At 42.0% G+C, this 27,461-nt stretch overlaps 1 protein-coding gene across 6 annotated transcripts in view; it reads right to left on the bottom strand.

Annotated features, from left to right (window-relative positions):
* COL22A1 (collagen type XXII alpha 1 chain) overlaps nt 1-27,461 on the bottom strand; it is a 222,257-nt gene that overhangs the window by 4,114 nt on the left and 190,682 nt on the right. For 4 of the 6 annotated variants that reach the window (XM_061447681.1, XM_061447685.1, XM_061447683.1 and 1 more), the window contains 19 exons: nt 24,408-24,452; nt 23,966-24,013; nt 22,081-22,194; nt 21,863-21,916; nt 19,741-19,794; nt 18,856-18,909; nt 17,239-17,292; nt 15,802-15,855; nt 14,934-14,987; nt 13,837-13,890; nt 13,185-13,229; nt 12,249-12,302; nt 11,218-11,271; nt 8,737-8,790; nt 6,076-6,147; nt 3,980-4,015; nt 3,675-3,719; nt 3,197-3,376; nt 995-1,061 (listed from right to left, as the gene is read on the bottom strand). In XM_061447681.1, the coding sequence (XP_061303665.1) occupies nt 995-1,061; nt 3,197-3,376; nt 3,675-3,719; nt 3,980-4,015; nt 6,076-6,147; nt 8,737-8,790; nt 11,218-11,271; nt 12,249-12,302; nt 13,185-13,229; nt 13,837-13,890; nt 14,934-14,987; nt 15,802-15,855; nt 17,239-17,292; nt 18,856-18,909; nt 19,741-19,794; nt 21,863-21,916; nt 22,081-22,194; nt 23,966-24,013; nt 24,408-24,452 (1,192 nt within the window). Of the gene's footprint in view, nt 1-994; nt 1,062-3,196; nt 3,377-3,674; nt 3,720-3,979; nt 4,016-6,075; nt 6,263-8,736; nt 8,791-11,217; nt 11,272-12,248; nt 12,303-13,184; nt 13,230-13,836; nt 13,891-14,933; nt 14,988-15,801; nt 15,856-17,238; nt 17,293-18,855; nt 18,910-19,740; nt 19,795-21,862; nt 21,917-22,080; nt 22,195-23,965; nt 24,014-24,407; nt 24,453-27,461 lie in introns of those variants that run through there. The other 2 variants (XR_009742416.1, XM_061447684.1) reach the window with 2 other exon arrangements.

Below are 27,461 nucleotides of genomic sequence, written 5' to 3'. Positions count from 1 at the left end.
CAGAAAAAGATACTACATGTCTGCTTTGTAAGGAGAAAGCTTACTTTCCTTTTTCTCGGATGTAACACGTGGGGTTAAAGCTAATGTACCCATCTCTGGCTGTGAAGTCAGAAACTTAACTAAGGCAGCTCCCTGTGTCAGCATATTCTCCAATTTCCAAGCAGGCACACTGCTTGCCACTTCCATATTAAGACCCCGAACAGCCTAGAGAGCTCTTAAGACATACTCAGCATCACAAAAACATCCGACAGAACAGAGAAGGATTTTCTATCTGCCTTTCATTGATCCACAATCTTGAATGCTTTTAGATTGGCATGGAATTTGAAGTGTGAGAGTGTGTAAATAAAACCCTTGAAATAAATCACTCCATTGAACCATGATCTTCAGCATGGGAAAATGCCTGCAGCTATGTGTCAGCTTCTTCAAGAAGCAACGCAGCTCTGTGTTTCACTGTAGATGGGGTCAGTAGCAGCCTGAAATTCATGTGCCTTGAGAGGGGCAGTAGCCCATTGCCATTCTGCCCCCTTTTCTCACATTGATGAGTGCCACATCCAGAAATCAGAACATTTCTCCTCCAGCTGGGACCTCAAAAGCAAGTTTATGCTCTACTACAATTACTTTCCCTTCCAGGTCCCCAGATTAAGCTGTTTGAATTTGTATCTTCTCTTGTGCTACTGCCTCATAATTCCCAGGCATCTGCAGGAATGTGTCTGCAGCAAAGCTGTTTTGGTAGCAAAGACATAAGGTGCTTAGCACAGGCAATGGCCTTGGCCTGAATAAGGGAGAAAACCCCTGTGCTATTGCTTGGAACATCAAGCTTGGGGATTGGTAAAGCTTGCTAAGCACATTCCATTTTACACATTCCTCCCTCCAGTCAGGCTTGTTGCAACATTGCCCTCCATAAGCAGGAGGGGTTCGGGTGCCACCACAGCTATGGAGAGCGTCTTTCACACTCTCAGATACATTTTCAGGATTCCCAGAGCTGATTACTTACCATCAAGCTGCTTGTCTAACTCCTCCTGGATGAGCCTTCTCAAAGTCTCTAGAGATGGGGACTCCCCCTAGGGAGTAATAATGACAGCAATAGCAAGACATAATAATCACAGCCAGGGGATGTGCAAATTAAGCCCTCCATAATGGGTTTAGTGGGTTGCATTTCATTAGCCACAGCATACATAGGACTATAGGGATTGTCTGAAAGATGTATGTAAAGGAACTCAAAACATCCACAATTCCCAATCTGCTGGCAAGCCATGGGATCAGTGGTGCAAGAGGGGAGCCTGGTCAGAGGCATAGTTGGGCACTGGCACCACCTCCTTCCTAGAGAAAATCTCCCTCCTAAAGACTAATAGGAGAAGCAGTAGAAATCAAATCAGGAGATGTCCTCTGCCCTACTAGATCATAATAGAAAGCCTACCTCCTTCTTCAGCACTGCATATTTCCTTGCAGAGAAAAGCATGCATGCCCCCAAGGTACTTAAGGTGGGTATCTAGACTTGCTACAAACACTTGCACTGGATGTTTTATCTCAGGGAACAGCAAACAGTTTATGCACATGATACCTATTCTAAATGAGTACAGAGTACAAGGTTCTGCCTGATTTCAGGCTGTTGAAGGGAAAGGGAGGATGTGGCTGCCTGGCCTTGGTACCCTACCCAGCCTCTTTCAGCCTGACTCTCAACTCTTTTGTTTGATGTTGCTGTAAAAGCTGTCAGAACTCAAAGTAATGTGAACAAGTCTGAATGATGCAATTGAAAAAACACAAGGAAAGCATTTTTGGTAGGTGGAAGCAGAATTTTCCAGGTTGTGGCTTTCTAATGAAATAAAAAAGTAGTTTTAGGGTAACCAGACTTTTTTCTTTGCATAAACTGGAAAGAAAAGATTTAGCTATATGTAAAAAATAAACCATTTTGAACCAGCAAGATCAAATGCTTTCCTCTGTAAACTGTAAAGTGAGATGCTTCACTCGAAATATGTATTTTCTTTTTGGCTTAAATTATTCTTTGAATTTCTTCCAGTTTCAAAAATAGGCTGTATTTTTTTGTGTATGAGTTACTTGCATGAAAGTGTTTTTCCCTCGCACCTATCCTTTTAACATACAAGGGTGCAGTCTGTGTCCTTTATATTTATAAAGAACTAGTGACGTCTTCTGAATCAGAAATTACTCTTCATTAAGAAATGTAGCTTTTATTAAATACAAACATTTCAATTTCAATCAGTAATATACTGCTGAGAAGTATAGAGTTGGTCTATTTGCTGACTTCTTCCCAACACAAATTTTGCATGAGAAAAAGATATGTTTGTTGATGACAAAAGAAACAATTCTGTCATTAAGCACTAACCATTTGCAATGGCTCTTAGTGAATATCCCAGCTATCAAACACGATTGTGGAATGTACTTTGAAGGCGTACAAATTATCTTTTCAAGTTGTAACTTTATTGGTTGCACCAAGTGCCTATAATCATCACCGGATTTCATTAAATCGCTATGTTGTTGAGACACACAAAGAAATGCTTTGTCTAAAATTTACCCAGTTTTTACAGCAGAGATTATTTCACTCTTTATTTCCCTCTGAGACGATCTCAAATTCATTCTCAGGATAGGCATAATGGCTTCACTAATGCTGGTAGTATTTCTCATTCTTCTAGATACATTTCCCTAAGGCAGTCTCAGTAGTGAGACTGTTTCCCGTTAGAGACAAAAAAAAAAAAAGAGAGAGAGAATATTAAAGTAAAATAGGATTTTTTGAATTCTGATGAGCTGGCTCCAGGATTTCCAGGAATAGAGCAGTGACCTTTCCACAGCTCAGCGTTCTGTCTCTCATAACAACCAGCAGCAGGGGAAGGCATAAAGTCTCTGTATGAAACGCTTAATGTTTAAAATCATTATAGAAAGAAGCTTTTTCAGACCCATGACCATAGTAACAAGAATCTGATTTAGGCTTTTAGGGGTATAAGATGCCAAGGAATGGCTGCCCTGGCTATAGGTTGATATTGCTTAGCTCTCCTGAAGTTCAATCCCCATGACGGTTCCCTGAGATGTGTTGTAGTATCAAGAGATGGAAACAGTGCCTCCCCATCCTAACACACACTTGCTCTGGTTCCTATGAGCCTTACTGTAATCTTATGTACTTTTCTGATCACACACCATATATGTGATACACGTACTGTACAAAGCCCTTTTCTGTCAATCTTACCCTTGGTCCTGGAAATCCTGGTTGTCCTGGAGGACCAGGAGGTCCAACCTGCCCAGTGTCTCCCGGGGGTCCGTGGGGACCCATCAGTCCTGGATGGCCTTTGTGACCAGGTATCCCAGGATCACCTGGAGGGCCTTTTTCTCCTTGAGGGCCTTTTTCACCTTTGATTCCTGGCTCTCCCTAAAGTGAAAACCAAACAGCATTACCACCACAAAATAAAAGGCAAACTTCTCACTACCAAGCACAGCAAAATAGGAACAGCTGAGCTTGCAAAGTTACTGAATACAACATCTGGTGCATTACAAATGATCCACAAATTATTACTGACATAGAATGATTAAAGAGAGGACTGGGAAGGTGGGAAGAGTGAAAGATCCCTACAGGACACACTTCTCTCTTGAATGACCCCTTCCCCTAAGTCAAAATAGCTCTCTTTATTTCAACCTAATGAAATAACTAATAACATTCTTCAACCTACCCTCTCTCCTTTGGAGCCAGTTTCCCCTGTTTTCCCTGGTGCACCCTGCAACAAAATCAGGGTGAGATTTAAAGAGCTATACATAATAACAGTAAATAATAAAGCACATGCCATTGCAGTGATTTTTGTGACCTGGGGAAAGCTTATTTCTTTGTCAGTCCCACAGATTCCTGAGAGCTCCCCATTTGCTCTCAAGTATCAACTATTCAAGAAAAAAAATAATTTGTTGCAACCTAGGTCACATTCTTGATGTTTTAGACCCAAAACACCAGCCTTACTTTGAAACAATTGGGAATTTAACTTACCTCTTTTCCAGGAGGACCCTTCTCTCCTGGCTCTCCCTGAGAGAGAGATACAGAGAATGAATTTAGCACCCGTTGCAAGGAGTTGGAACAGAAAAAGCCCTACCTAATAACTACCAGTCTTGCTTTCTGTTTAGAGGTCAAGGTTTCTGCTACAGAGCAGCATGTTTGGGTGATTTATCCTTAACCCACTGCTATAGGTCATTCCTGGAAAGACACATCCTACTATTTAGAAAGATTTTTTTAGTAAAGCTGCACACTGTGTAAATGTAAATAACATGAATTTATATCAAACCAAATGAGTGCAGGACAGATGTTTCCTTGAAAGTGTGCTCCTTCTTTCAATACATTTTGTTCCTCTTTCTTACAGACATTTCACAAAGCTTCACACACTTTACTTGGGCTGGTTTAGCTTAAGCATTGTCAGTGTTTCACCCATAACATGTAAAGGAAATCAATTTTGTAAGTAGAGGTATCATCTTGTATTACGCTAGCTGAGGTAATGCATACTGAGTCCGTGATAAAGCAAGTTTGAGCCTGAAAGCTTGCCTGCATTTCAGAACTGTATTAAAAAACCTCAATTTGAACAATTATTATTAGGATTTTTTCTATACTTTGCATTTATAATGAGATAATTAACCAATACAATTTGAATTTTAGCCTTTCAATGAAATCAATGTCACTGCTTTCCTGAAGTGCACCAATAAAGCAAAACAAACATCAAACCAATTACTGTCAAAATTCTGCCCACTTTCCCATAGCATGAACGGAAAGGCTCATAGAATCAGAGAATCCTTGGTGTTGGAAGGGACATTAAGGCTCATCCAGTTCCAACCCCCTGCCATGGGCAGGGACACCTTCCACTAGAGCAGGTTGCTCCAAGCCCTGTCCTACCTAGCCTTGAGCACTGCCAGGGATGGGGCAGCCACAGTTTCTCTGGGCACCCTGTGCCAGCACCTCAGCACCCTCACAGGGAAGCATTTCTGCCTTATATCTAACCTAAATCTCTCTGTTTATGCTTGAACCTATTACCCCCTGTCCTATCACTACAGTCTCTGAGGAAGAGTCCCTCTCCAGCATTCTTCAGATATTGGAATGTTGCTGCAACTCACACACGTGATCATATCTGTAATGTGCATCAGGAGGTATTTTTCCCCATAAGCTGGTAACACATATAAGATCTTCAGCAGTGCTTACATATATAGATGTATGCATAAGTAATGTAAGCAATCACAGACGTGTGATCACATCAGCTCCAAATCAGGCAGCATCACACTCACTCGAGCATTCCTTTGGGCCATTTCAGTTTTTAATGGCCACCACATTTGCAGATTTAAAATAATTTTCCAGAGAAATATTTCTTTCTCTTCTTTTCACCACAAAACTCCCTTTCCAACCATAAAAAATGAACAAAGAAAAGAGAATCATCCTGTGGAAGATTCCACTCTGCCAGATTCACATGAAAACCTTTTAAATCTCGTAAGTTACAACAGAGCGAGAAATAAAACTATTTACCTAACATTCACCCTTTCCATCCTTCTAGTGCAGTGAAACACATTTTACTTGCCTTGGAAGGGCTAAAGAGATAGGATTTCAAGGCTGTGATCTTTTCAGGTGTGTAATTATTACTGTAGATCAGTTTGGGAGATACAGGAACACTTTAATTGCAATGTACGTCCATTGCTGGTAACAAAAGAGTTTTGCTTGGAATAGCAAATGTCAGAAATAGCTGTATTATCATCCGCACTTAAAATTTCCCCATTTACCTCATTTAGGGTTCAAGTAGAGATATAGTCTGAGAACCTAAATACGCCATACCCATATGAAGTTGACTATTGAAACACTCCAATGAATGCACACATCAGCAGTGCTGACTGACAGGTACCAGGACAGTAAATGAGATTAAGGATGTTTGGCTATATGTAAATGCTGGTTTTGCAGTCCAGTTTCCTTTGGAAGCAAAAAATGTATGGCTTCAGGATCACTGCATCTCCTGCTTATGTGTTTTTACCTCATTAAAGATGATCATGTCCCATCTTCATCAATGTAACATTTAAAAGCAGGTCTAATAGGTCTAATCCATGCTCAGACATACTTACAGGTGGTCCTCGGGGTCCTATGAAGCCAGGTAGTCCTGGGTTGCCACTTTCTCCTTTATTTCCTTTGGGACCCTTAGGACAGAAATGAGACAGACACTAGAGTTTCTCCAACATCTCTTTTCCAGAGCATGCATTTACAGGTATATTGGAACTGGGAAATTTCACTGTAGCAGCAGGATTCCCAAAACTGACAAGGAAAGGAAGAACAAAGTCACTTAGAAAAGCAGACTGCCAACACCATATGCTTGCATTATTAATAAGCTATGTGGGATCCCTGTTGAAAAGATGAAAATGAAGCGACACTTACAGAGTGACAGGAGGTGTGTTCAGCGGCTGTTTTGGCCTGGCATGGTTTATAAATTGATGTTACAGAGTGGAAATGTTGTGATGGGCAATGACAGGGAAACAGTGAGGTGGTCATTCTGCTCAAACATGGGAATACAAGCAACAGACAGCCTTTATTTCCAGATTCAATTTAAAACATGTCTGCCTTATCTCTTGTGATATTCTACCCAAGTATCCCTTCTTCTTACAGATCAAGGCAGTTTAAATAGCAGTTCATGATACAGGACCATTTCACATACACTTCTGATAATGTTTTTTTTTACTTTTATTTTAACCTTTTCTTTCACAGCTTTGCCCCTAGCCTTCTAATTCAGAACATGTCCCCTTTTTTCTTCTTAGAGTAAATCTTGTCTCTATTTTAAGCCTGTCTTGTGTAAAGTGAGCACCAATGGACAGGCATAAAACACAGGGCTTTTGAGACTGCAATTAGCCCAAAGAGATTTCAGGGGCTGGGCAACATTGCTGCTTGCAGTGCTAAGCATGAATGCACTGTGGATTGGGATAGGAACTGTCAAATAGTAGATGCAAAAGGGGAAGGTTCCTGGCAGGTTTTACCTTCTCATTACAAGTCAGCAATGGTGAAAGTGGAAAAGAAACCCTGATTGCCGTGATAACCTTTCCTGCTTCTCTTTTTTTTTTTCCCAAATAACATATTGGCTTGTCACATTGTGAAACAAATTGGTGTGTTTCCAGACATGGCTGCAAATAAATGGATTCATGTACAGCACAAGGAAATACTTCCTATAATAAGCTTTATGAAAGGGAGAGGATTCATTTTAATGACAGAGAAAGATACTGATGGAGATGACTGTCTGTTCTGCTGACCAACACTGCCTCATTGTTTCTCCTTTCTCATCCATCTGACTTCATCCTTTTTCAATCTCCTGTGTTATTTTTGGATTCTAAATCCTCTGGAGCAGAGACTGCTGTAGTTCTGTGTGTGTGCAGTAAGCTCCCTAGGTCACTAACTGGCTGCCTAGGTAATGTGATAACATGATGATGACTAAAACATAGCCCCCGTTTGGCACTCACAGAGCATCCCAAATCCAAAGTGGCCTGGTAAAGACACAGAAAGCTAAAAAGCACTAACAGGAAATGGGAGCAGGGTGAGCATGATGAGAAGAAGAAATGAAGATTGAAAAGGCAACTGCAGGGATCCACAGAGTAAGAAGCAATGGCAGTAGTCCCAAGGAAGGTAAGAAGAAGCTGTGTCAAGGAGAAAAGCTGTAGCACTGATTCTTGACTGAAGAAGGGCTGTGAAACTGCACCCATCCTGCCCCACCTGCACTATGTGAGTTGTCACCACTACATGCAGAATAGTGTTGGTTTCTCTGTCACCACTTAGGAGGAGACATCCCTGCAGCACAGCAATACATGCTCAGGGCACAAGTCTGTGGCAAGGCTGAAGTTGCTTTGTGGCATTTCAAGGGCCACAAAGAAGGCTGAAGTCCTGCTGTGATTTTTCAGGTTTCTCCTGCTATGCCTTTATTCCTGTCTAAATCTAACAGCCGAGCAAGCTGTAATGGCTAAGTAGATGGAGAGAGGGAAGAGCCCTCTGCTGCAGTAGATGCCACTGGACACAGAGGTACATTTGCATGGATTTGCTGAATCCTGAACAATTTCAGAAGCAGAACAGAGGAAAAAAAAAGAAAACAAATCAAAACAAAACCAATTCTTCACTGTCCTCCTTACAGCTCTTCATTATCATACTGTTCTTCCACACAGGATGGCCCTGGGGAGATTTCATTCTGCTTCGTGATCTTGGTTTACTACCCACTGTCTGCTCTTTCCCCAGGTGCCTGGGGAGGATTATTCTGCTGCTGCTATTCCTCAGTGGCAGTCTGCCATCTCCCCGAGGCCCTCTCCTTCCTTGTGCTGGCTGCACACTCTCTGCTTGGCAAAATTAAATGTACTGGTGAAGATGAGGCGTGCCAATCTTTTTTTTTTTTTTCCACATCAGGTAATCAATCTTTTCCTTTTTTTGTGTGTGTGAACACTGAACTTTTGCTGGGAAAAATGATTCCAGGAATGCAGAATCATAGAATCACAGAATGGCTTGGGTTGGAAAGGATCTTGGAAAGCATCTACTTCCAAACCCCTGCCATGGGCAGGGATGTCTCACACTAGACCATGTCACCCAAGGCTCTGTCCAACATAGCCAATCCCCCTCCAGTGTCATGGCCAGTCGGTGATTTTCAGACATGGAAACTTCAGGGATGGTGAGCACCTATGCATAATCCACTCCATCCTTACTTTATCAGTCACCTCTCCTTGACATAACTGCTTGCTGCATGAGTTTCCATTTTTGGTACTTACTGGGTTACCTGCTGGGCCAGGTTCTCCTGCAGATCCGGGTGATCCATTCTTGCCCTACGTGATAAAGAAAAAGGTTATTGAAGTAATGCATACTACAATTAAAAACATCCACCTACTGCTACATCAGAAGGAATTTCTTTACCATTGTCCAACCTCCTCTCTTGGCAGACTGTGGAATGCTTATTTCCAATTGACCCTGCAGCTTCTGCACCCCTGATGGCATGAATGACCCCATCTCAGGGCAAAAATTGAGACATGTGGACCCAAAACCCTAGTTTGAAGATGACCAAATCATCATTCCTCCTCCTGTTCTTCACCCTTAGTGCTATCATATGCAGCATCCTCCTGGGTGGTTGGAACCACCCACTATGGCAGCTATAAGCCACCAGTGGTCAGACAAGCCCCTTTAGTCCATGTTTGAAACACCTGTTGGCTACTCACTGATCAATATTAAAGTCCTCTGCACTGATGACTATCTCCAAGTCACCCAGCACCTTCCTGTATTAGAAAACCTCTTTGCTCCAGTGACTGAGGTAGACCCTGCAAATAACCATCCTCTTCTCAGGGCTACCATTTGAATCAGGGCCCAGAGGCCAGGCACCTATTTTTAATCATCTCAGGCTTCCCCTCTTTTGGGGAATGGAGAAAAACATTTATTCGAAAACTTTGAGGCATCTGATACCAGACAACTCAGAATGAGCTAAATTGTCCTTTAAGAAGACCCGTTTCCCATTCTTCCTTATCAAAGTAGCTGAGCTGACCATCTACGCTAACTAAAATTTGGTGAGATGAAATTCTGCAGCCTGCTCTTCTCTCCTCCCAACTCACCATACAGAGATATTTTTCCCTGCATTGGAGCTGGCATAAAGACCACCCCTTATACTAGCAATATTCAAAATCATGCCTCATCCTTGTTGTTAATCACAGACTGGTTTGTGTTGGAAGGGACATTAAGGCTCATCCAGTTCCAGCCCCCTGTCATGGGCAGGGACACCTACCACTAAAGCAAGTTGCTACAAGCCCTGTCCTACCTGGCCTTGAACACAGCCAGGGATGGGTCTTTAAGAAACAAAGCAGTGGAAAATCAAGAGAAACTGATACTTTGCTCTCCCACATGCAAACCCCCAGGTATCTCTTCTCCAAAGAAGAATGTGCCCTCAAGTTACAATGGTTTAGGTCTCCTCAAATCTTTTTATCCATTGCTAGTGTTGTGCAGGGGCATGACACGTTAGCGAGTGATGCCAGCAGTACAGGAATAATGAGATAAACTACAAAGTAGACACAGGAGCTCTCCATATGTTCCTGCAGTCTTATTTAAACTCCTACCCTAAGCTCAGAGGGATCTGCCGCTCCAGCTCCTGGCATTGCTGGCTGAATCAGCATTTTTGCCCTGATTATGTTGTAGAATCTGTCTCACTAGCAGGTCTTGCTAGGAGGAAAAATAAATTACCAATTGCAACATATTAAGGATGTGCCTGGGTTCAGCATTCAAATTAAATTCAAAATTTATCATTAAAGACCTGCATTCAAATTCGGAACAAGACAACTGAAAAGATAGTGGGATTAACAAAAGTAATTTTTCAGCCATCCCAATTGACACGTTCTGAAATGTCAACTAAAGTGCAGTTTCTCCACTGAAGTTGTAATTAAACTCTACAGGTGTTTAATTAAACAATATTATTCCTAAAATTCTGTTGGGGGTTGAGTTTTTCCCAGAAAAAAATACAGAAAGCATTACAAAAATGAATAGTGTCACAACTGGATCCCACATACCTCAACCTGGGCACTTACAATTAGTGTCTGACTTCAAAAACTGAAGCCATGTGAGAAGCAAATGAGATGCCAGAGCCAGGACTGGAATACAAGAGGTTCCACTTAAACTTGAGAAGAAACTTCTTCTCAGTGAGGGTGACGGAACACTGGAACAGGCTGCCCAGGGAGGTTGTGGAGTCTCCTTCCCTGGAGACATTCAAAACCCGCCTGGACGCATTCCTGTGTAACATTATCTAGGTGTTCCTGCTCCGGCAGGGGAATTGGACTAGATGATCTTTCAAGGTCCCTTCCAATCTCTAACATACTGTGTGTGTGTGTGTGTGTGATAAGCACTTCTGACACTGCAGTCCTGGCAAAATCCATTAAACAGTTCTTCCCACCTAGTCAGCAACCTAGTCAGTCTTCCCACCTAGTCATCACTCCACTGCACTAAGTCTGCATCACTTTCTAGTAATGTCATTCTGCTTTGTCTTTCTCAAAGTAAGTGATGTGTTTTAATCATGGAATCATAGAATGGTTTGAGTTGGAAAGGACCATAAAATCATTCAGTTCCAACCCCCTGGCATGGGCAGGGGTGCTTCACACTAGACCATGTTACCGAAGAATCTTGCTGAAGACTCTTCTTCCAAACCAGAAGTCTGGACTGCAGGACATTCCCACTATACACAGTGTACCTCCAGAAACATCTTGTCAGGAGAGAAAACTCACCGGCTGCCCTCTGGGTCCTCGAGGGCCCTGTGGTCCTATGGGGCCAGTATCACCCTGCAGTGAATAACAGTATTCTAGTGAGTAAGAAAGATCTGACATGCAGGCAATCAAATAAGCATTTGAAAATATTAAATCACACTGCACACAAATTAAGGGAAACAGCATTAAAGGAGTCTCACTACGTTAAATTTTCAACATCTGTTACTGAATACTGTCTGATTACAGGCAGACCCATTATTATCAGGTTATCTTGAAGCTGGATTTCATAAGGACAGAGATTCTCCAGTACTTCTCAAGATTGACCATTATGTTCTCTCTTGAGGGAGGCTTAAGACCTGCTTCTGTCTTCTCTGAAGGGTTTCCTTAGGTCTGTCTTCCATTTGACTTTGTAGGCTACCAACTACAGCACAACAGTTTTCCAGTGGTACAAGGAGGTGCAAGTGAGAAACCACTTTCCCAAGTCCCATGGCAATGGCACATTGCTCAGCAACTGCTGCAGGATCCCACGTCAGCTGCACTCTCCCAGGACTGGGCTACGTGACTGCATCTGACCCCAGTACTGTCAGGATCTGTCTGTACCATTTCTCTTCTATCTGAGCAGCATCATCTTATTCCATGGGTATTTCACATATTTCAATGGAGCTATGCACTCAGTAAGGCTCAGCTTCTATAGAGGAAGCGTGACAGAACCTGGCCCAGTGGGACCTGTAGGATGAAGCACTGCTAAGAGAAGGGTGGCAGAAAGCAGCTCCATGGTTATGTGGCACAGCCTGGGATTCAAACAATTCAGCTTTCTCTGCTTTTCCAAAGACATAGCTGACATTTAAGTGCCAGCAGCTGAGCAGAGACAAAGGCCTTCAAATTCTTCGTTACCCTCACAGTCTTTGCACAAATCATTCCCTGTGCACTGCTGCAATAATTCACCCTTTATTGCAGTTTCTGCAGCTGGGTTAGGTCAGGGTCACTGTGAATTAAAATCTTCATTTGTCAGGCAGAAGGAGATTATTTTCTGTTTGAAATGGTACACTTACATCCTTCCCTGGTGGCCCCTCACGACCAGCAGGGCCTATCACACCTGGCTCCCCCTGTAATTCAGCAGAAAGGAAAGAGATTTCAGCTCAAGGTCAAAGGCGGACCAGTAACACCACTGTAAGAGTCAAGGGGTTTCTGCAATATTGGACTGAGCTCCTGGAAAGCTTTTTTAAAGCCAGCAGGAGCCTTGTTCATCGTATGTGACACACAAGTCATAAACATTACTCAGAAGCATCTTCTGTAAATGATGCACAAGGTAGTACATTGCTTTCCAGAATATCTGCTACTGCTTGTGCAGTCATGAAGATACCAGCCTATTCCTGATATAGAAACTACCACAATGAGGAACTCCAGCATTAGATATTTTAGCTAAGCTCCTGCAAGCAGAGCATGTTATTTCTCTGTAAAAAGCCAGAATTAGGCAGAAGAACATTCAGATTTGTATCCAATTTGTACACCAAGAGCTTTTAGTATTGTTTCACTCAGACCAGAGAGGGGACCAACACTTCATGCAGGAAGTTTTGGGGTTTGAGTTTTGAGTGTTATGATCCACAGGCAACTAAGTAAAAGGACTAGAGACATTTCTATACTCGTTACTATAAGTTTTGTTTCTGAACTTATTTTGCACTTCTTAGGCATTTTTGGAGGAGTGCTTATACTTCTCCAACAAGTGCAGTAGGGTTCCTCACCTTGTATATGCCAGCATCTGTACCAGAGGAATGTGGTATGGGAGCATCATTGAAAATTCCTCACAAAGGACTATCTCAAGGGGAGCACCAGAGGACTCAGCTCTACCATCAGCATCATCTTACCTGAAATTACAACTCCAGCAGAGGAATGAAGCCAGCTGCTGTGATTTTATGCCATGGGCATGTGGCTCATGGTCGAAAACAGCCTTTCTCCAAAACAACATGTATGAGGTACACATTACTTACCCGGGGTCCTGGAGGACCTGTATCTCCTCTTTGTCCTTTGAAACCCTACAAAAGAGAATGAAATCAATAATTATCCATTACTGTGACACATGAAACACTAAGAAAACTTTATCTTGAATGTTCACTTAATATGCTTCCTAATTTTGCCTAAGATTACAGTGGACTGGTCAGCATGGAGCTGCAATGTCCCAGGGAGTGATTAAGAAGGGCTACATCACAGGAGGAGCTTTCTACAGCTCCTTAGGCTGCAAGACCAAGACTATAGTGTGTCTATTCCTGGTGTGAGCAGCTAATAAATCATTTAACCCTAACTTTCATTGTTCCCATCCTTTCAGAGGACACATAACAGAACACAAGGGCTACAGCTGTGGCTATGCTTTCTGTTAGAAGGGGTGTTATGAAGTTATGTGATTTAACTTCTAGATAAGGGACCTACTGTTCTCCAGTTGTGAAGGACATGGAAATGCCTGTGTTGGATTTTTTTTTGTGGTCATTTATTTATTTGTTCAGTCACAATGCCATGACTATTTGCAGCTAGACCAGCTCTTTGGTTATGTGTTTGCATCAGTAAAGGAGCTCATCTGGCCACCAAAAGTTTCCCAAATACAGTATAGAAGAGTGACTAGATTGAGCCCTTCAGATCAGTACTTACTGGTAAGCCTCTGGCACCCTCCTGGCCTGGAAGACCTGGTTCTCCAGGCTTTCCCTATGGGAAACAATCACATTCATGTTAGGAGAATCTCAGGTCCATCTCTCTGTTGTTGGAAACCTCTCACTCTTCTCCCTTAGATTTAACAGCACTGAGGACTGTGATTGCCCAGCGTTTCTCCAGCAGTGCTGGAGTCTGAGCATGAAAGAAAGACAGTAGTGGTAAATTCCCATACATACTTCTACCTGCACTGCCACAAACACAGCCTTTGAGGTTCAAAGGTAGCTTACACCTTTGGATTGGTGCCCCTTTGCAGTGTTTTAATGATGGGTAATTCACAGAACTGCATCAATACCTAGAGCATACAAAATCAGCATCTACATGTAGAAATCAGGTGTTTCAATGCAAACACACAACTGTCTGAAACTGCTGTGACATGCACAGCTCCATGCACCCATTATCCTAATGACTGGGAACTTGGCTCTTCCCAGAACTAATAACTCCTGTTTGACAAGTCACAGAAGGAGGCTGGCAATGCTGGATACTGGAAGCATATTCTTCATATAACAAACACAGTTGCAAGGAATAACTTTCATTGCCCAATTTATTAACAGTTCCTTTTGGCTAACAACTTCATGGCTCATCTGTTTTTCCCCTCAGCAAACACAAGTACAGACTAAGCAAAGTAAAATATAAACCCTCTCATGCTGGACAACAGAAGTGTTGAGAAAAGGCTTCTGTAAGGACACCTCCTCTAAACTTTCTATGCCCCATAATTTTCTACTTAAAAAATGGATCACTAGGTTTAATGGCACCAGACAACCTTCTTCCTCTACAATATTTACCGTAGCTGTAAAAGTGGAATCACTAAGTTTTAGTGTATTTATGGTAGCTGTAAAAGTAAAAGAACCCAGTTTCTTTTCAAGATTGCAAGTGTGTGACTGTTATAAATCGCTCAAGACAATTTAGTCCTGGTGTTAAAAGAAGATGTGCAAACAGGCTCCCTGCCCTCCCTGAGGAATCCATGGATAGCAGCTCCAAAAACAATAACTGGATGCAGGCTCTGATTGCCTGAGCAAAACAGTTTTGCATTACATTACCGGTTCCCCAAGAGATCCTGGCTTGCCATCCTTGCCATCATTCCCAGCAATGCCCTGTGAATGAAATGCAAAACAGGGTATAAGGAAGGAGTTGATAAGGAATATTTACAGTGACAATTCTGCTTCCACATGGCATATTTAAGTTTGCCTACCCCTCCAAAACCTATCCTATTTCTATAGCTCAGCCATATACCTCTTCTCAATACACCACTGAAACAGCACAAACTGTTTACTTTTCTAGTATGGCAAGTGTAAGGGATTTCCTCCTTCTTAGCCAGGTGAGCACTCCAACAGCTTAAAACAGGATTCCATGGAGAGCTGTTCTAAATCATTAGAATGCCATTATCTTCATTCAGCTAGGCTGCTTCACACTAGAAATAGCTCTGGCCCAATCTATATGACAGATTAACACCCCCACACCCCCACACCCCCCCCCATAAATACTGTAATAATACACAGTCTGTGCCCAAGATGCACTTGATCTTGAGTTATTTCAAAGGAATTATTTTGACTGAATTCAGATAAAGATAGTATTCCAATCTCTGATTTTCGTGCCCTTACACTGGAGCTATTAGTTGATTTATGTGCTCTGCATTTAAAGAGTATTTCTTCCAGTTAAGAGGCAGATGAGGAACAGACCTGATTCATGTTGGTAATTAGCACTTAGCTTTGAAGTGATCAAATACAGCTTTTACACTGTCCTGGACCAAGGGCATAGCATCAACTTGACAGATGCCGTTACAAGTATACATAGCTTTCAAAGCACCTCAAAAATGTCACCTCTTTGTTTTACACACCTATGTGTTTTACATGCCTATGTGTTTAAACCTATAAAATACTGATCTAGAAGGAGCTGAATAGAACTCACTGGAAGTCCAGGCAATCCTGGTGGGCCCTGTGGACCTGGAGGGCCATCTTTACCCTGGAAAGAAAACAAGCACTGTGGGTCAAGGCAAGCTGCTCAGATGCTTCCATCTGTTGAAGATTTATCAAATACAGAGTTTGACAATAGACAGCTGTGAGAAGCAGGTCTTGCAGCCCATGTCACATAGTATGAAGTTCCTTGGATTCCTTCTAGTTTACATCGGAGGGCTTTCTTTTCACATGAAACACCCAGTACTAGTTACGAGTTGTTACAGATGGAGAAACCACTGAAATCACTGGTTTTGTTTTTTTCTAATGTATTATTATATTTAATCCTTAACTTCCTGCATGAGGTGTCCAGCCAAGAAGTAAAAGATCTATATTTTATACCTATCAAATCAGTAGTTATAAGAAGTGCTTTGCTGACAGTCCCAAAACATCCCTTTACAGGACTGGACTGTAGCATCAAGGTCTTTCACAGTGTCTCAACTTGATCATGAAGAGAAAGGGTACTTCAGCCAGCTTGTCCATGTAGTCTCTGGCCACATTGTTAAGACTGCTCACTGATTTTATATCAGCCATCAGAAGGACCACCATTGTTCACTTATTATGAAGTTCAGGTTGAAATGGATCTGCAAAAGGCATCTTGCTCATTCTAGACCTGTTCTAAAAATTAATGACAGAATTACAGAGTCTTAAACTGTTCCAGCTCAACAGCATGGGCTATTCAGGGAAGGTTAATTTTTTTTCCTTTCCAAACTGAATTTAACATCAATCAGATTACTTGTCCCTCCTAGGGTTTTCTGATGCATTACCATAAAGTAGGTAAGGTATCCATAAAGTAGGATCCATGGTATCCATAAAGTAGGATCTGAGTATCCATAAAGTAGCATCTGAGAACCCTTCAAATGGAAGAGTGATAGCAAAATTCTTCATAGACTTCTCAAGGGTTTTATCTATACTGGTATTTTCAGTGGTGCCAGGGAATGTTCTCAGGTCCTTGCATCTCAACAGTCTGTGCTGTGACATCCTTTTTTGCTTTTCTTTGCATCCTTAGTTGCTGGTTTCATTTTGACAATCTCCACACGGAGTTCAAGTCTTGGCCTGGGTCATGAAGCATCCTAATACATTTAGTCATCCTTTTCTAGAGATGAAGGGGTGTTAACAGCAAGGAAAGTCAGGTAATAGAAACCTCATTAGAGGTCCCATGAGCTGGATTATGCTCTGGCTAATCTGGAATTTCATTTGATGAGTAAACAAAACTGTAGGACCAGAGTAATCTGTGGTTATCTGTGGAGGTCTTACTTGCAAGCATAGAATTGATTCAGGCTGAATGTTTTGGGGAGCTTGCAAAGGACATTATATGATTTCCAGCTCAGCTTTACTTCTAAAAGCTAAATATAGCTGAAGGTGGTGGTGAAACACACAGTTTAGAGCTTACTGTGTCTCCTGGGTTTCCTGCTGGTCCTATTGGTCCTGGTGCTCCATCTGGGCCCTAAACAAAATAAAACAGAAACAATGTGATTAACACATTTTGTACAGTTTTCAGCACACTCCCTACCACAGCTGGCAATACTGAAGTTCACTCAGTTCAGCATTAATTCCATCATTCATCACAGAAAAGCAGTGCTAACCTCTCATTGAATCAGCCCCCAAAGCCAGAAATAGTCAGATATTTGAGTTTGGTCCTGGCCCTTCCTTCTGAAAATAGGGGACAAATAGGAAAAAGCCAATCTTGTGATGTAAAAATAACTTTGAAGAGCAGTTTGAAGCACGCTTTACGGCAGGCAAACTGCTGGAGCCACAGAGCAATGCAAAGTGAAAAGTCAGCAAAACTTGCAGAAAAGTATCTGAGGAATACCACACTGAGGTCTGCTTTGACAGGCTTGGTTTTACCTTGCACATTTCCTTTGACTAGAGGGACACATGGGACAATTTTAAGTGTTTCAATCTGACTGGAATAACCCTATGGCTGTGGCAGTATGAGGTTAATACAGACACAATAAATGTGTCTGTGTTATTAGCTTGTCTTGAAATAGTGCTCTCAGGAGTGCAAAAAGAGGTCCACAGGTTGTGCCAGTGGCAAAGCATTCAGCATCCTTTAGGCACTGCCGCAGTCTGAAAACAGGATTTTAATCTAATCCTCTTTTCTGGTACTTCCTGTCATTTAGTCAGTGAAGTATAAATTCAGCTTTGAAGAGACTGTGCTGATCCCCAGAACAGATGAAGGCTGCACACCCTCAGCATGGCAGAGCCAAACTGCACAGTAAGCAGCAATATGAGTAGTGATGAGTGTGGGCAAAGGAAAGCAGTTTGGAAAGAAAACTCCTTCACTCAGGAAAAGTCCTGGCTCTTGGAGGGTGTAAGCAGTGATATCAAAACCAGGACAGCCAAGTTATTTCAGCCCTGCTCCTGCACTGTAATCCTTTTTTAAATACGAAGAAGCACAGTTGTTTTAGTGAAAAGAGTAGAGCGAAGAACAAGGATGACTGTGGTGGAGAGGAACACATGTAAAACCTATTAATTCAAAAGTAAACTGCAGGATATGAAAAATGGAGAAAATCCAGTCTCATACCACTGTGTAAAATTGAGAACTATAATACTCTTAAGATCTCCTAGTTCTAGCCTGCCAATTTATTCCACATATAAAAAAACACCTATACACATACTAAGTAGTCCCTGTGGAAGAGATTTCATCATCATTGTCTTGTATAGCGTGAGTGAAGATTAACATTAATTTACAGAGAATGTTGAAGCAATCAGTGAAAAGTGGTTGATGTATTAAATAACAGTTATCATGAGTGGGGAACTATGACACTCAGGGGATCATTAGGAACCCACTGGAAAATGCAAATGCAATGCACAGACAGATGGGAATGGTCCTTTCTTCCACATGGAGCTTGCAACCACCTTTACAAAGGAAGGTACAGAACCACAGAATTACAGAATGGTTTGGGTTGGAAAGAACCTTAAGATCATCGAGTTCCAACCCCCTGCTATAGGCAGGGATGCCTCACACTATACCAGGTTGCCCAATCTTTGTCCCAGAGCAACTTACAGGTGGACCAGGGTTTCCAGGAGCCCCTGAGAAGCCAGGCATTCCAGGGTGACCCTGCAGAGCAAAAGGAGAGGCTTTCTTTATGCATTATTCACATCTCTAGTTGTCTAAAAGCTAACTGGTGCTTGAACATTGTGAGGTAACATCAATCAATACACAGAAAGCTCATTATAAGGAAATAAAGAACAATGGTTGTTTAAAACAAAACCTTGGTTTTCAAGGCATGAACATCAGAAATAGTTATATTTAAGGTGTACTTTTTCTAATAAGTACTTCAATCTGTGCTAATGGAAGATGAGAACAGATACTGTGGAATTGTACAAGGCAGGAAATCAGACAGGAAACCAAACCTGCTTAAAATATTCTACAAATCTCATTCAAGAGTTGCTGGTTTGCACCTTAAACTGTTGACATAACCATTGTTAAAATTAGCTATAAAAGTTTGCTTTAATTTAGACCATTCTCTTTCCTGTGGCATCTCAGTCCCTCCTAAAAGGTCATCCCTACATTCACACAATTATAGAATAATCATCTTCTAAGACAAATAGAAACTGGCTTTTTCAACCCAACGGCACCTGATGTCCAGGATCTCATTTAGGCATTATCTGGGGAAATGACTAAGGGTTAGGTAATGTAGAGAATTGAATGCATCCAATGTAAAGGTGATGAAACACATCACACAAGGCTTTTATTGGAGATAGGGGTGGAAGTTTGTGGAGGACTGCTAAAGTTTCACTCACAGCACACTTGAGATTTATCAGCGATGAAGAGCTCCCATCTTCCTTCCCTGCCTCCGACAAGGATGCTCCTCTACAGACATCATAAGAGTTATTCATGAAGGGACAATCACAGTAAATGCACTTGGAAAGAAAATTCTCTTTTTACCTGTTCACCTTTTTCTCCCGTATCCCCAGTCATTCCACGGTCTCCTTTAGCACCCTGATAATGAAAAAAAAAGCCATTGAAAGTCACTTAGATTCAGTATTTTATCAGCTTTCTGAACTATTTCATAAAGCACTTGAATATTTTTGAGCATAAAACTCATAAATTAGGGCTGAGTTTACTTGCCCTCCTTCTAAATTTTTCCCTAGACTTTTACTACCAATGCTGGAGCCAGGAATATATGTGAAGAATGGCCTTTGAGCAGACCCAGTACAACCCATTTTTTTTATGTTGTAGTCTCATGGACATGAAAAAGACTTACACATCCTTAGAAATTAGACAGGTTGTTAGGAACTTCACTAAATCAGATCTGACCCAACAGTATGAGCTAGTCATCAACTCTCCCTTCAGAAACAGCCACAATAAAAATGGCGTTTCTAAGGTGCAGTCAGAAAATTCATGCCCAGAAAGTGCTCCCCTCTTTCTCAATCTCTCTCTTCCCTAGTGCTAACACAACAGAGGCAGCTAACTCAAATGTACATCTTGTACAGGCTCAAATGTATTACCTATGCTTAAAGTAAGGCAAGATGAGTCTCACATGGAGCACTAATGAGTTGCCAGCCATGGAAGTAATACTCTGGTTTGCTGCGTGAGAGCTAGGAGATAAGTAGGGGACAGAGGGGCTGCTATTTATTAATTAAAAGAGGCCTAATTCATGTTGCCAGAAGGAATGAGGCTGCTCAGGACCAAATATCTGCAGGTTACCGTTCTATTTCAAAATGGGACCCCATACTAGTTTGGATGGTGTTGGTAAGGACAATATACGACGTCTTCGAAGGTACAGTCATTCACTGCAAGGATCTGCCTAATGTATTTAGAAAGAAGTCATAAAGACTGTGTTTGCACTTTTGCAGGGGTCTTAAAATATTTTCTTTTAACATTTACAAACTCTGTGAATCTGCCTTTTCACTGAATAGGAGTTAGGCTATCAATTAATTTATTTTATGAACATGTACAGTTTAAAAACGGTTCTGGTTACTTCATCTAAACATCCAATCTGCCCAAATTTCTGCTTTCTTACAGCATATAAGAAAGCAGCAGACATGGGATGTTTCAGGCTGCTTGGCTTTTCTGCCAGCTATTGTCATTATGGGTTACTAAGTCTTCTGCAAATTTTATCCCAGAACATACTTCCATTTTGATCAACCCTATATTTACTTTTGAGACTCTATTGCTCTCCCCAACACAATTTTAATTACAAGATATAAAATGAATTCATGAATCTCTATTAGCTTGTCCTACACTCTAATAAGTGCAAATACAATGATGTTAAACCAGCAGAAGCTATTTTAGACAGTACAACAGTAATGCAGGGAAGACTGAAACTGTGGCCCGTCATGAAATCACCTTAACTCTCCCCTCATTGATTTGTTTTGATTTATTTCACATTAAGTAGTTGTAAAGGTTTTGCTTGTGACCAGGCTCTGGCATTGTGAGCAGACTGATGACAGACCTCTGCATGGAACAGGCTTGAAAAGCGTCATTACTGGAATGCTTCAGACATCAGAAGTTTTATGTTGGCCTGTGCCTTAGACCATTAGTCTGAAGCTGAAACAAGGAATTCTTCCTATAGCGTGTTAAGGTAGCAGAATCCATGGATAAAATCGCCATGACAGATAGTGTGTAGGGAGCCCAGCAACCCATTGAACCAGCCTTAATTTAAATGGTTCAAGCATATAGGACTCAAAGAGGAGTGGAACAGGCAGGGGAGCTACTGCCAAGCCTTTAATTTCCTCTTCACCTGATTTAGGTGAGGTGATTTACTTCTAAGTACTTATATGTCAACAGCACACTGATATAATGAAAATTAACATCAAGAATGAGGCCCTTCACGTGTGTCTGTGTGACCAAAGGGATAATAGAAGCCACTATTTAAGGGAAACAGTGTTCATGTGAGGAGCTGTACAGTTCAGCATTCATGTGGCATTCCAGTGAGTTGCCAGTACAGGGTCCACCCAACAGGCCAGACCTACCCCTTTACAGAGACGGATGTTACCAAGATCCTACAGTGTAATAATTAGTCACAAATAAGTGTTCATTAGACAGCTGAAGAAAACCGGCTAACCTTTGGGCCATCAAGCCCAGGTGGGCCTGCAGGACCTCTGGGACCAGCGTTCCCCTGCAATGCAGAAGAGGTAAACACTAGTTCAGTCCGTTGACTCTACAAACATTTAAAAAATATTTAATAGGTTGTTGACAAAAAAATCCCAAACATCTAAAGATATTATAAGAAAACAAGGTTACAACATGTCCAAGACATGGTCACTTCCCCAGCTCTCTTACCACTTTCCCATCCTGGCCGTCTCTCCCTGGTGGTCCTCGGAGACCTTTATCACCTTTGAAACCTGGGATGCCTGGCAATCCTGGTGGGCCAGGAGGGCATTCAGCACACACATCCTAGCAGAGAACACAGGGAAAGAAATTAGTAATACACTGTGGAGCAGAGTGGGGGTTAGCAGCTGAACTCACACATGCTCACATGGGTTGTTTCCTATCAGTTCCAGTTGGACAGGTCCTAACTGATCATCCAGGATTAAGAAACCAAGGAAAAGGTCTTCCTAGGGGGACTTCAGAGAACTGCAAAGCAAGACTATCAAGAACAACTTTGTTTCAAAGCTACATGACTACTAGAAAACTGTGTCTACATGAGTCTGAAAGCTACGCTACTGCTCAGAGGGTGGGTTGTTAGGTGCAGTACAATGTCAGAAGGGTGTTTTGCAAAAGAAACTGTATTCAGCAGCTAGCATGGCCAAGGAGAACTCCTCTGATGGAGTTTGTGAAGACCAAGAAAATGCCACAGTGTCCTGGCCAAATTCTGTCATGGAGATTTACTCCCTCCCTCCCTCTTGTACTTTCTGAAGCATCATCTCAGTAGTCTTTACATTTCTACTGTCCTCAAGAAGTGAATTACTTTGAGTATGACATTTTCATTTCAGACTCCCTTCAGCAAAAGGGAAGTAAATCCTGTCTATAAAAGACAGTACATCAGAAGACACTGATCATCAGGTGGAGAGTTGGGAGAACTTGTTCCAACACCCAATTCTGTCAATGATCCATTGCAAAATTGTGGGGTAAACTGTCTTTCTAAGTGTTAGTTCCTACATGAATATTTATCTACTTACTGTATAAGTACCTGAGAAACACCTAAACCAAGAGCCCTAGTTTCATCTGGGATTTCAAGGTGTTGCTTTATATAGACCTGTACCAAGTGTAGAATGAAAAAATACCAAGCAGAAAGAATATGCAAGCCATACAAGTGTTTTTAACTGTAACATAATCAAAGCACAAAACCAAAGGAACATCAAAATGGCATTCTATACTCAAGAATCATTCTCTTAGTCTTGTCCTGATCAGAAATCCCAAACAATACCATACAGTGAAACCTCCCGAAAAATCACTTGGCTGCCTAAGACCGACAGCTCTTCACTGAAGCCATTTTACAGTGGCAAAATTAAAAGGCACATTTTGTAAATGGGGTTGGCTAAACCAGGTGATTTTTTAGTTTTAGTTTCTTCTAATCAATAAGAAAGGATTTCTTGCCATGTCCCAAGATTGCTTAAGAATGTCCCAGCTCAGCCCATTTAAATCTGTAAAGATATTGCAATAACAGCTATCAGATACTGACTTATTTCCCAGACAACAACTCCCTTCATGGAGAGGAAAAGCAGACAGAGAGATCATCACTTTTGAAACATGGGTGCATTTGGGGTTGATCACCTGCATCCTTTCAAATGCACTATGCAAATTGACTGCACCCACACTTCAAAACTGCTCCGGTCACTGTTGAATGTATACATGAAAAATCAGGCATTTCATTAAAACGGGTTCCAGTTTTTGGCTTAGGCAATACAACTGGACAATGTTTGTTGCTCCTTGGGAATGCATGCCTCAAAGAGGAAAAAAGGCTGAGAGCTTTGTAATGTACACCATGTTCTAAATATCTTTCTAGGTCATTTCACTGCTGGGGACGGTAAAAGGATTTTGATCTCCAGCATGTGCTCCAGTGTCCCAGTACCAGTGCAAGTAGGAGGCCTGCAAGTTTCAAGCTTTGACAGAGTATTTAAAGGCACCTTTTGCACTTGTAGCTCTGACACTTTCCCACCACAGGTGGGATTTCATCTGAATCAAACATACAGTCAAACTCCCACCATCATCAAAGGCTGATTACCTTTACTAAGAGATTTATGTCCTCTGGAGAGAGCAGGGGTGGGGAGCCCTGTGAAATGAGAAATTCATTATCTCAGGCAATTTTAAACAGCATCAACATATAAGAATTTTTCCTGAACATGCTTATGGACTCTTACTGGTTTCCCTTGCCCTTCCTGAGCCAAACACATACTTCCTGCCCTACTTTTCTACTGCACTTCATCACACCTGGGATGAGCTCTTGCTGAGGGTATTTACATGCAGGATATCCTGTTATTTCCATACTGTTCTAAAGCCATTACAGATACTTTTACCAGAACCCCTTAGAGGTTCTTAGTGCTTTTTCAAGCTGCTCAGCTGGAAAGAGCAGCAGTGGAAATGCACTGAAGTGCACTTCTGAGGTGAGGTGTAGAGGTGGAAACTGAGTTAAAAAGAAGATGTAATGTAGAAGTGAAGTTACATACTGGTTTTCCAGGAGGTCCTCTTTCCCCTGGATTTCCAGGTAGACCCTACAGATCAAGAGAAAGAGAAATTGTCATACAATGTTATGAGATGCTCCCCTAATCCACTGACCGCTCTGTACTAGCACATTTTACTTTCTGCCACTGAGCATCACTGCTTTTTGCATGTGACAAACAGTAAATCCTTGAGATATCCACAACTTCAAACATCCTCTGAACCCCTCCTAAATCTCATTTATCTATTCTGTGACCTTGTTAAATGCCAGTCACATAAAGTCTGAAATTGTTTTAGTTTGTCTTCTTATCACAAGAAGCACTATGCACTGCAATAATGTGAAGGATGAAGCTTTTGATTCCTGGAGATACCTGTAACATGCAAAATCAAGATCTTGCTTTGCACAAGCCTTGCAGACAGGTCCCTTCCACATGAAATAGCAATGGGCCTTTTTGTTGGTGGGTTGTATTAGTGTTGTGGTTTAACAATTGGTATCAGTTTTCTTGTGATGAAGGCATAGAAATGACCAGCATCCTTAGAATTTAAGGTTCGGGAAGTTATGGCTTGGAAAGGGGACATCATCCCTTAATAGTTTGCTTCTCATCAGCAAACCATTGCTTTGTTAAAAAATAAAATAAATATGAATAAATAAGAAAAAATCAACAGACAAAGTGAAACAAAAGATTATTTTTGACTCTTTGGATAAAATATTGCTTACATGAGAAACCAAATTTTTTTATCAACGTCCAGATGATGACACAAATCTGCATTGCAAGGATCCTTGCACTGGTGTTTTAAGTTGGAATGGGTGATATTTCTCCAAATCATTCTCTGTTAAATTCCTGGATTCACCTGGCCCATCACCCTGTGTCATCACTCAAGCATATGCAAGTTTTATCCATATTGAGAGCCTTAAAAAATATACATACAAAATACCTGCTAGCTACCTTAACCACATAGAAAAGGCCATCTTACGTGACCATTTTTGGACCTGCAGGAACAGTTTCTACAGGAAAACCACTTAAAAGCACCTTATCTGTGTTCAGTTTTGCTGATTCTGCAGCAGGTGCCATCTGGAGAGGTCTCTGGGACAATGTCAGATTCTTCACACAGGATGTTAATTAATACTCTGAAGATATCAGTAGTAGATTCCAATCAGTTTAGTCTTCGCAGGGGCTACCTAAGGGACTCTCTGAGACTATCCCATATTTCCACCTGTAAAGCTCCTTCAGAACTTGGCCAGATGCTTTGCTGGGAAGGGCACTAGGCATTCTGTCAAATCACCTTGTCTCAGGCTGATCCGTTGCCTCCAATCAGTTCATTGTATTATTTATGCAGAATACTAGATGGAAAGTTACTTGGGTGCCTGGGCATAAATAGCTTAAGCACATTCAGATACCCTGCTACACCATAATGATAGCTATAAGGCAAACTTGAATTTCATCCTTGTATCTCACTTATAACTTAAATCCTGTACCTCTTGCTAGAGGAGAGAGAAAATGGGAAAATATTTGATTGCTCCATTTCTATGTCCACAATAAACACTTCTGGGTGAACAACAACTCTTCAGTTACCTTGACTTTCTGACATGAATATTAAGCATGAACTGAAGTGGAGCTGAAGTGGAAGTGAAGTAGTACTGAAGTCCACAGATGAAAGCTTGTTTCCCGAGGAACCAAACCTTCTGCAGGTGAGAGCCAAGAGAAGATAAAGTGTGAAGAAGATTCTTAGCTCATAATTACCCACAAATGTCCTACTGCAGAACTGAGTAAATATAAGGAGACATTAGAACCATTTATAGTTTGCTTCTTATACAGAGCAGCAATGCGAATGTAGAAGATTATGGGATGTTCCCAAAGTCCCTTCTCTTCCACAGATGCTAATTGCCAGGTCATGCTTTTGGCATCCTCTCCACTATGGTTCTCAGCCACTTCTGCAAGCAGGAAGAGGGTTGCATAAATAACAGTTACACAGATCTTATATTCCCAGGCCTATTTTGTTCAGGAAGATTCACACAGCATTTGCTTTAAGGAGTGCAATAAAAGGCACAGATTTATAGGATCATAGAATAGTTAGGGTTGGAAAGGACCATAAGATCATCTAGTTCCAACCCCCCTGCCATGGGCAGGGACACCTCACACTAAACCATATCACCCAAGCCTCATCCAACCTGGTCTTGAACACTGCCAGGGATGGAGCATTCACAACCTCCCTGGGCAACCCATTCCAGTGCCTCAACACCCTCACAGGAAAGTATTTCCTTCCTATATCCAATCTGAACTTCCCCTGTTTAAGTTTTAACCCATTACCCCTTGTCCTGTCACTACAGTCCCTAATGAAGAGTCCATCCCCAGCATCCCTATAGCCCCCTTTCAGACACTGGAAGGCTGCTAGGAGGTCTCCACACAGCCTTCTCTTCTCCAGGCTGAACAGCCCCAACTTTCTCAGCCTGTCTTCATACGGGAGGTGCTCCAGTCCCCTGATCACCCTTGTGGCCTCCTCTGCACTTTCCAACAGTTCCATGTCCTTTTTATGTTGAGGACACCAGAACTGCACACAATACTCCAGGTGAGGTCTCACAAGAGCAGAGTAGAGGGGCAGGATCACCTCCTTCGACCTGCTGGTCACGCTCCTCTTGATGCAGCCCAGGATATGGTTGGCTTTCTGGGCTGCTAGCGCACACTGAAGCCGGCTCATGTTCATTTTCTCATCAACCAGCACCCCCAAGTCCTTCTTCGCAGGGCTGCTCTGAATCTCTTCTCTGTCCAACCTGTAGCTGTGCCTGGGATTGCTCCCACCCAGGTGCAGGACCTTGCACTTGGCATGGTTAAACTTCATGAGATTGGCATCAGCCCACCTCACAAGTGTGTCGAGGTCCCTCTGGATGGCATTCCTTCCCTCCAGGGTATCAACCGAACCACACAGCTTGGTGCCATCGGCAAACTTGCTGAGGGCGCACTCAATCCCACTGTCCATGTCAGTGACAAAGATGCTAAACAAGACCGGTTCCAACACCGATCCCTGAGGGACACCACTCGTTACTGGTCTCCAGCCGGACACTG

The sequence above is a fragment of the Pezoporus flaviventris genome, unplaced genomic scaffold (genome assembly GCF_033815535.1).
Source record: "Pezoporus flaviventris isolate CSIRO_AGI_PZ_B2104156 unplaced genomic scaffold, CSIRO_AGI_Pfla_v1 ptg000007l, whole genome shotgun sequence".
In the NCBI taxonomy this organism is placed as follows: Eukaryota; Metazoa; Chordata; class Aves; order Psittaciformes; family Psittacidae; genus Pezoporus; species Pezoporus flaviventris.
The sequence above is the reverse complement of the archived record's forward strand: the minus strand, read 5'-3'. Positions and strand labels throughout refer to the sequence as shown.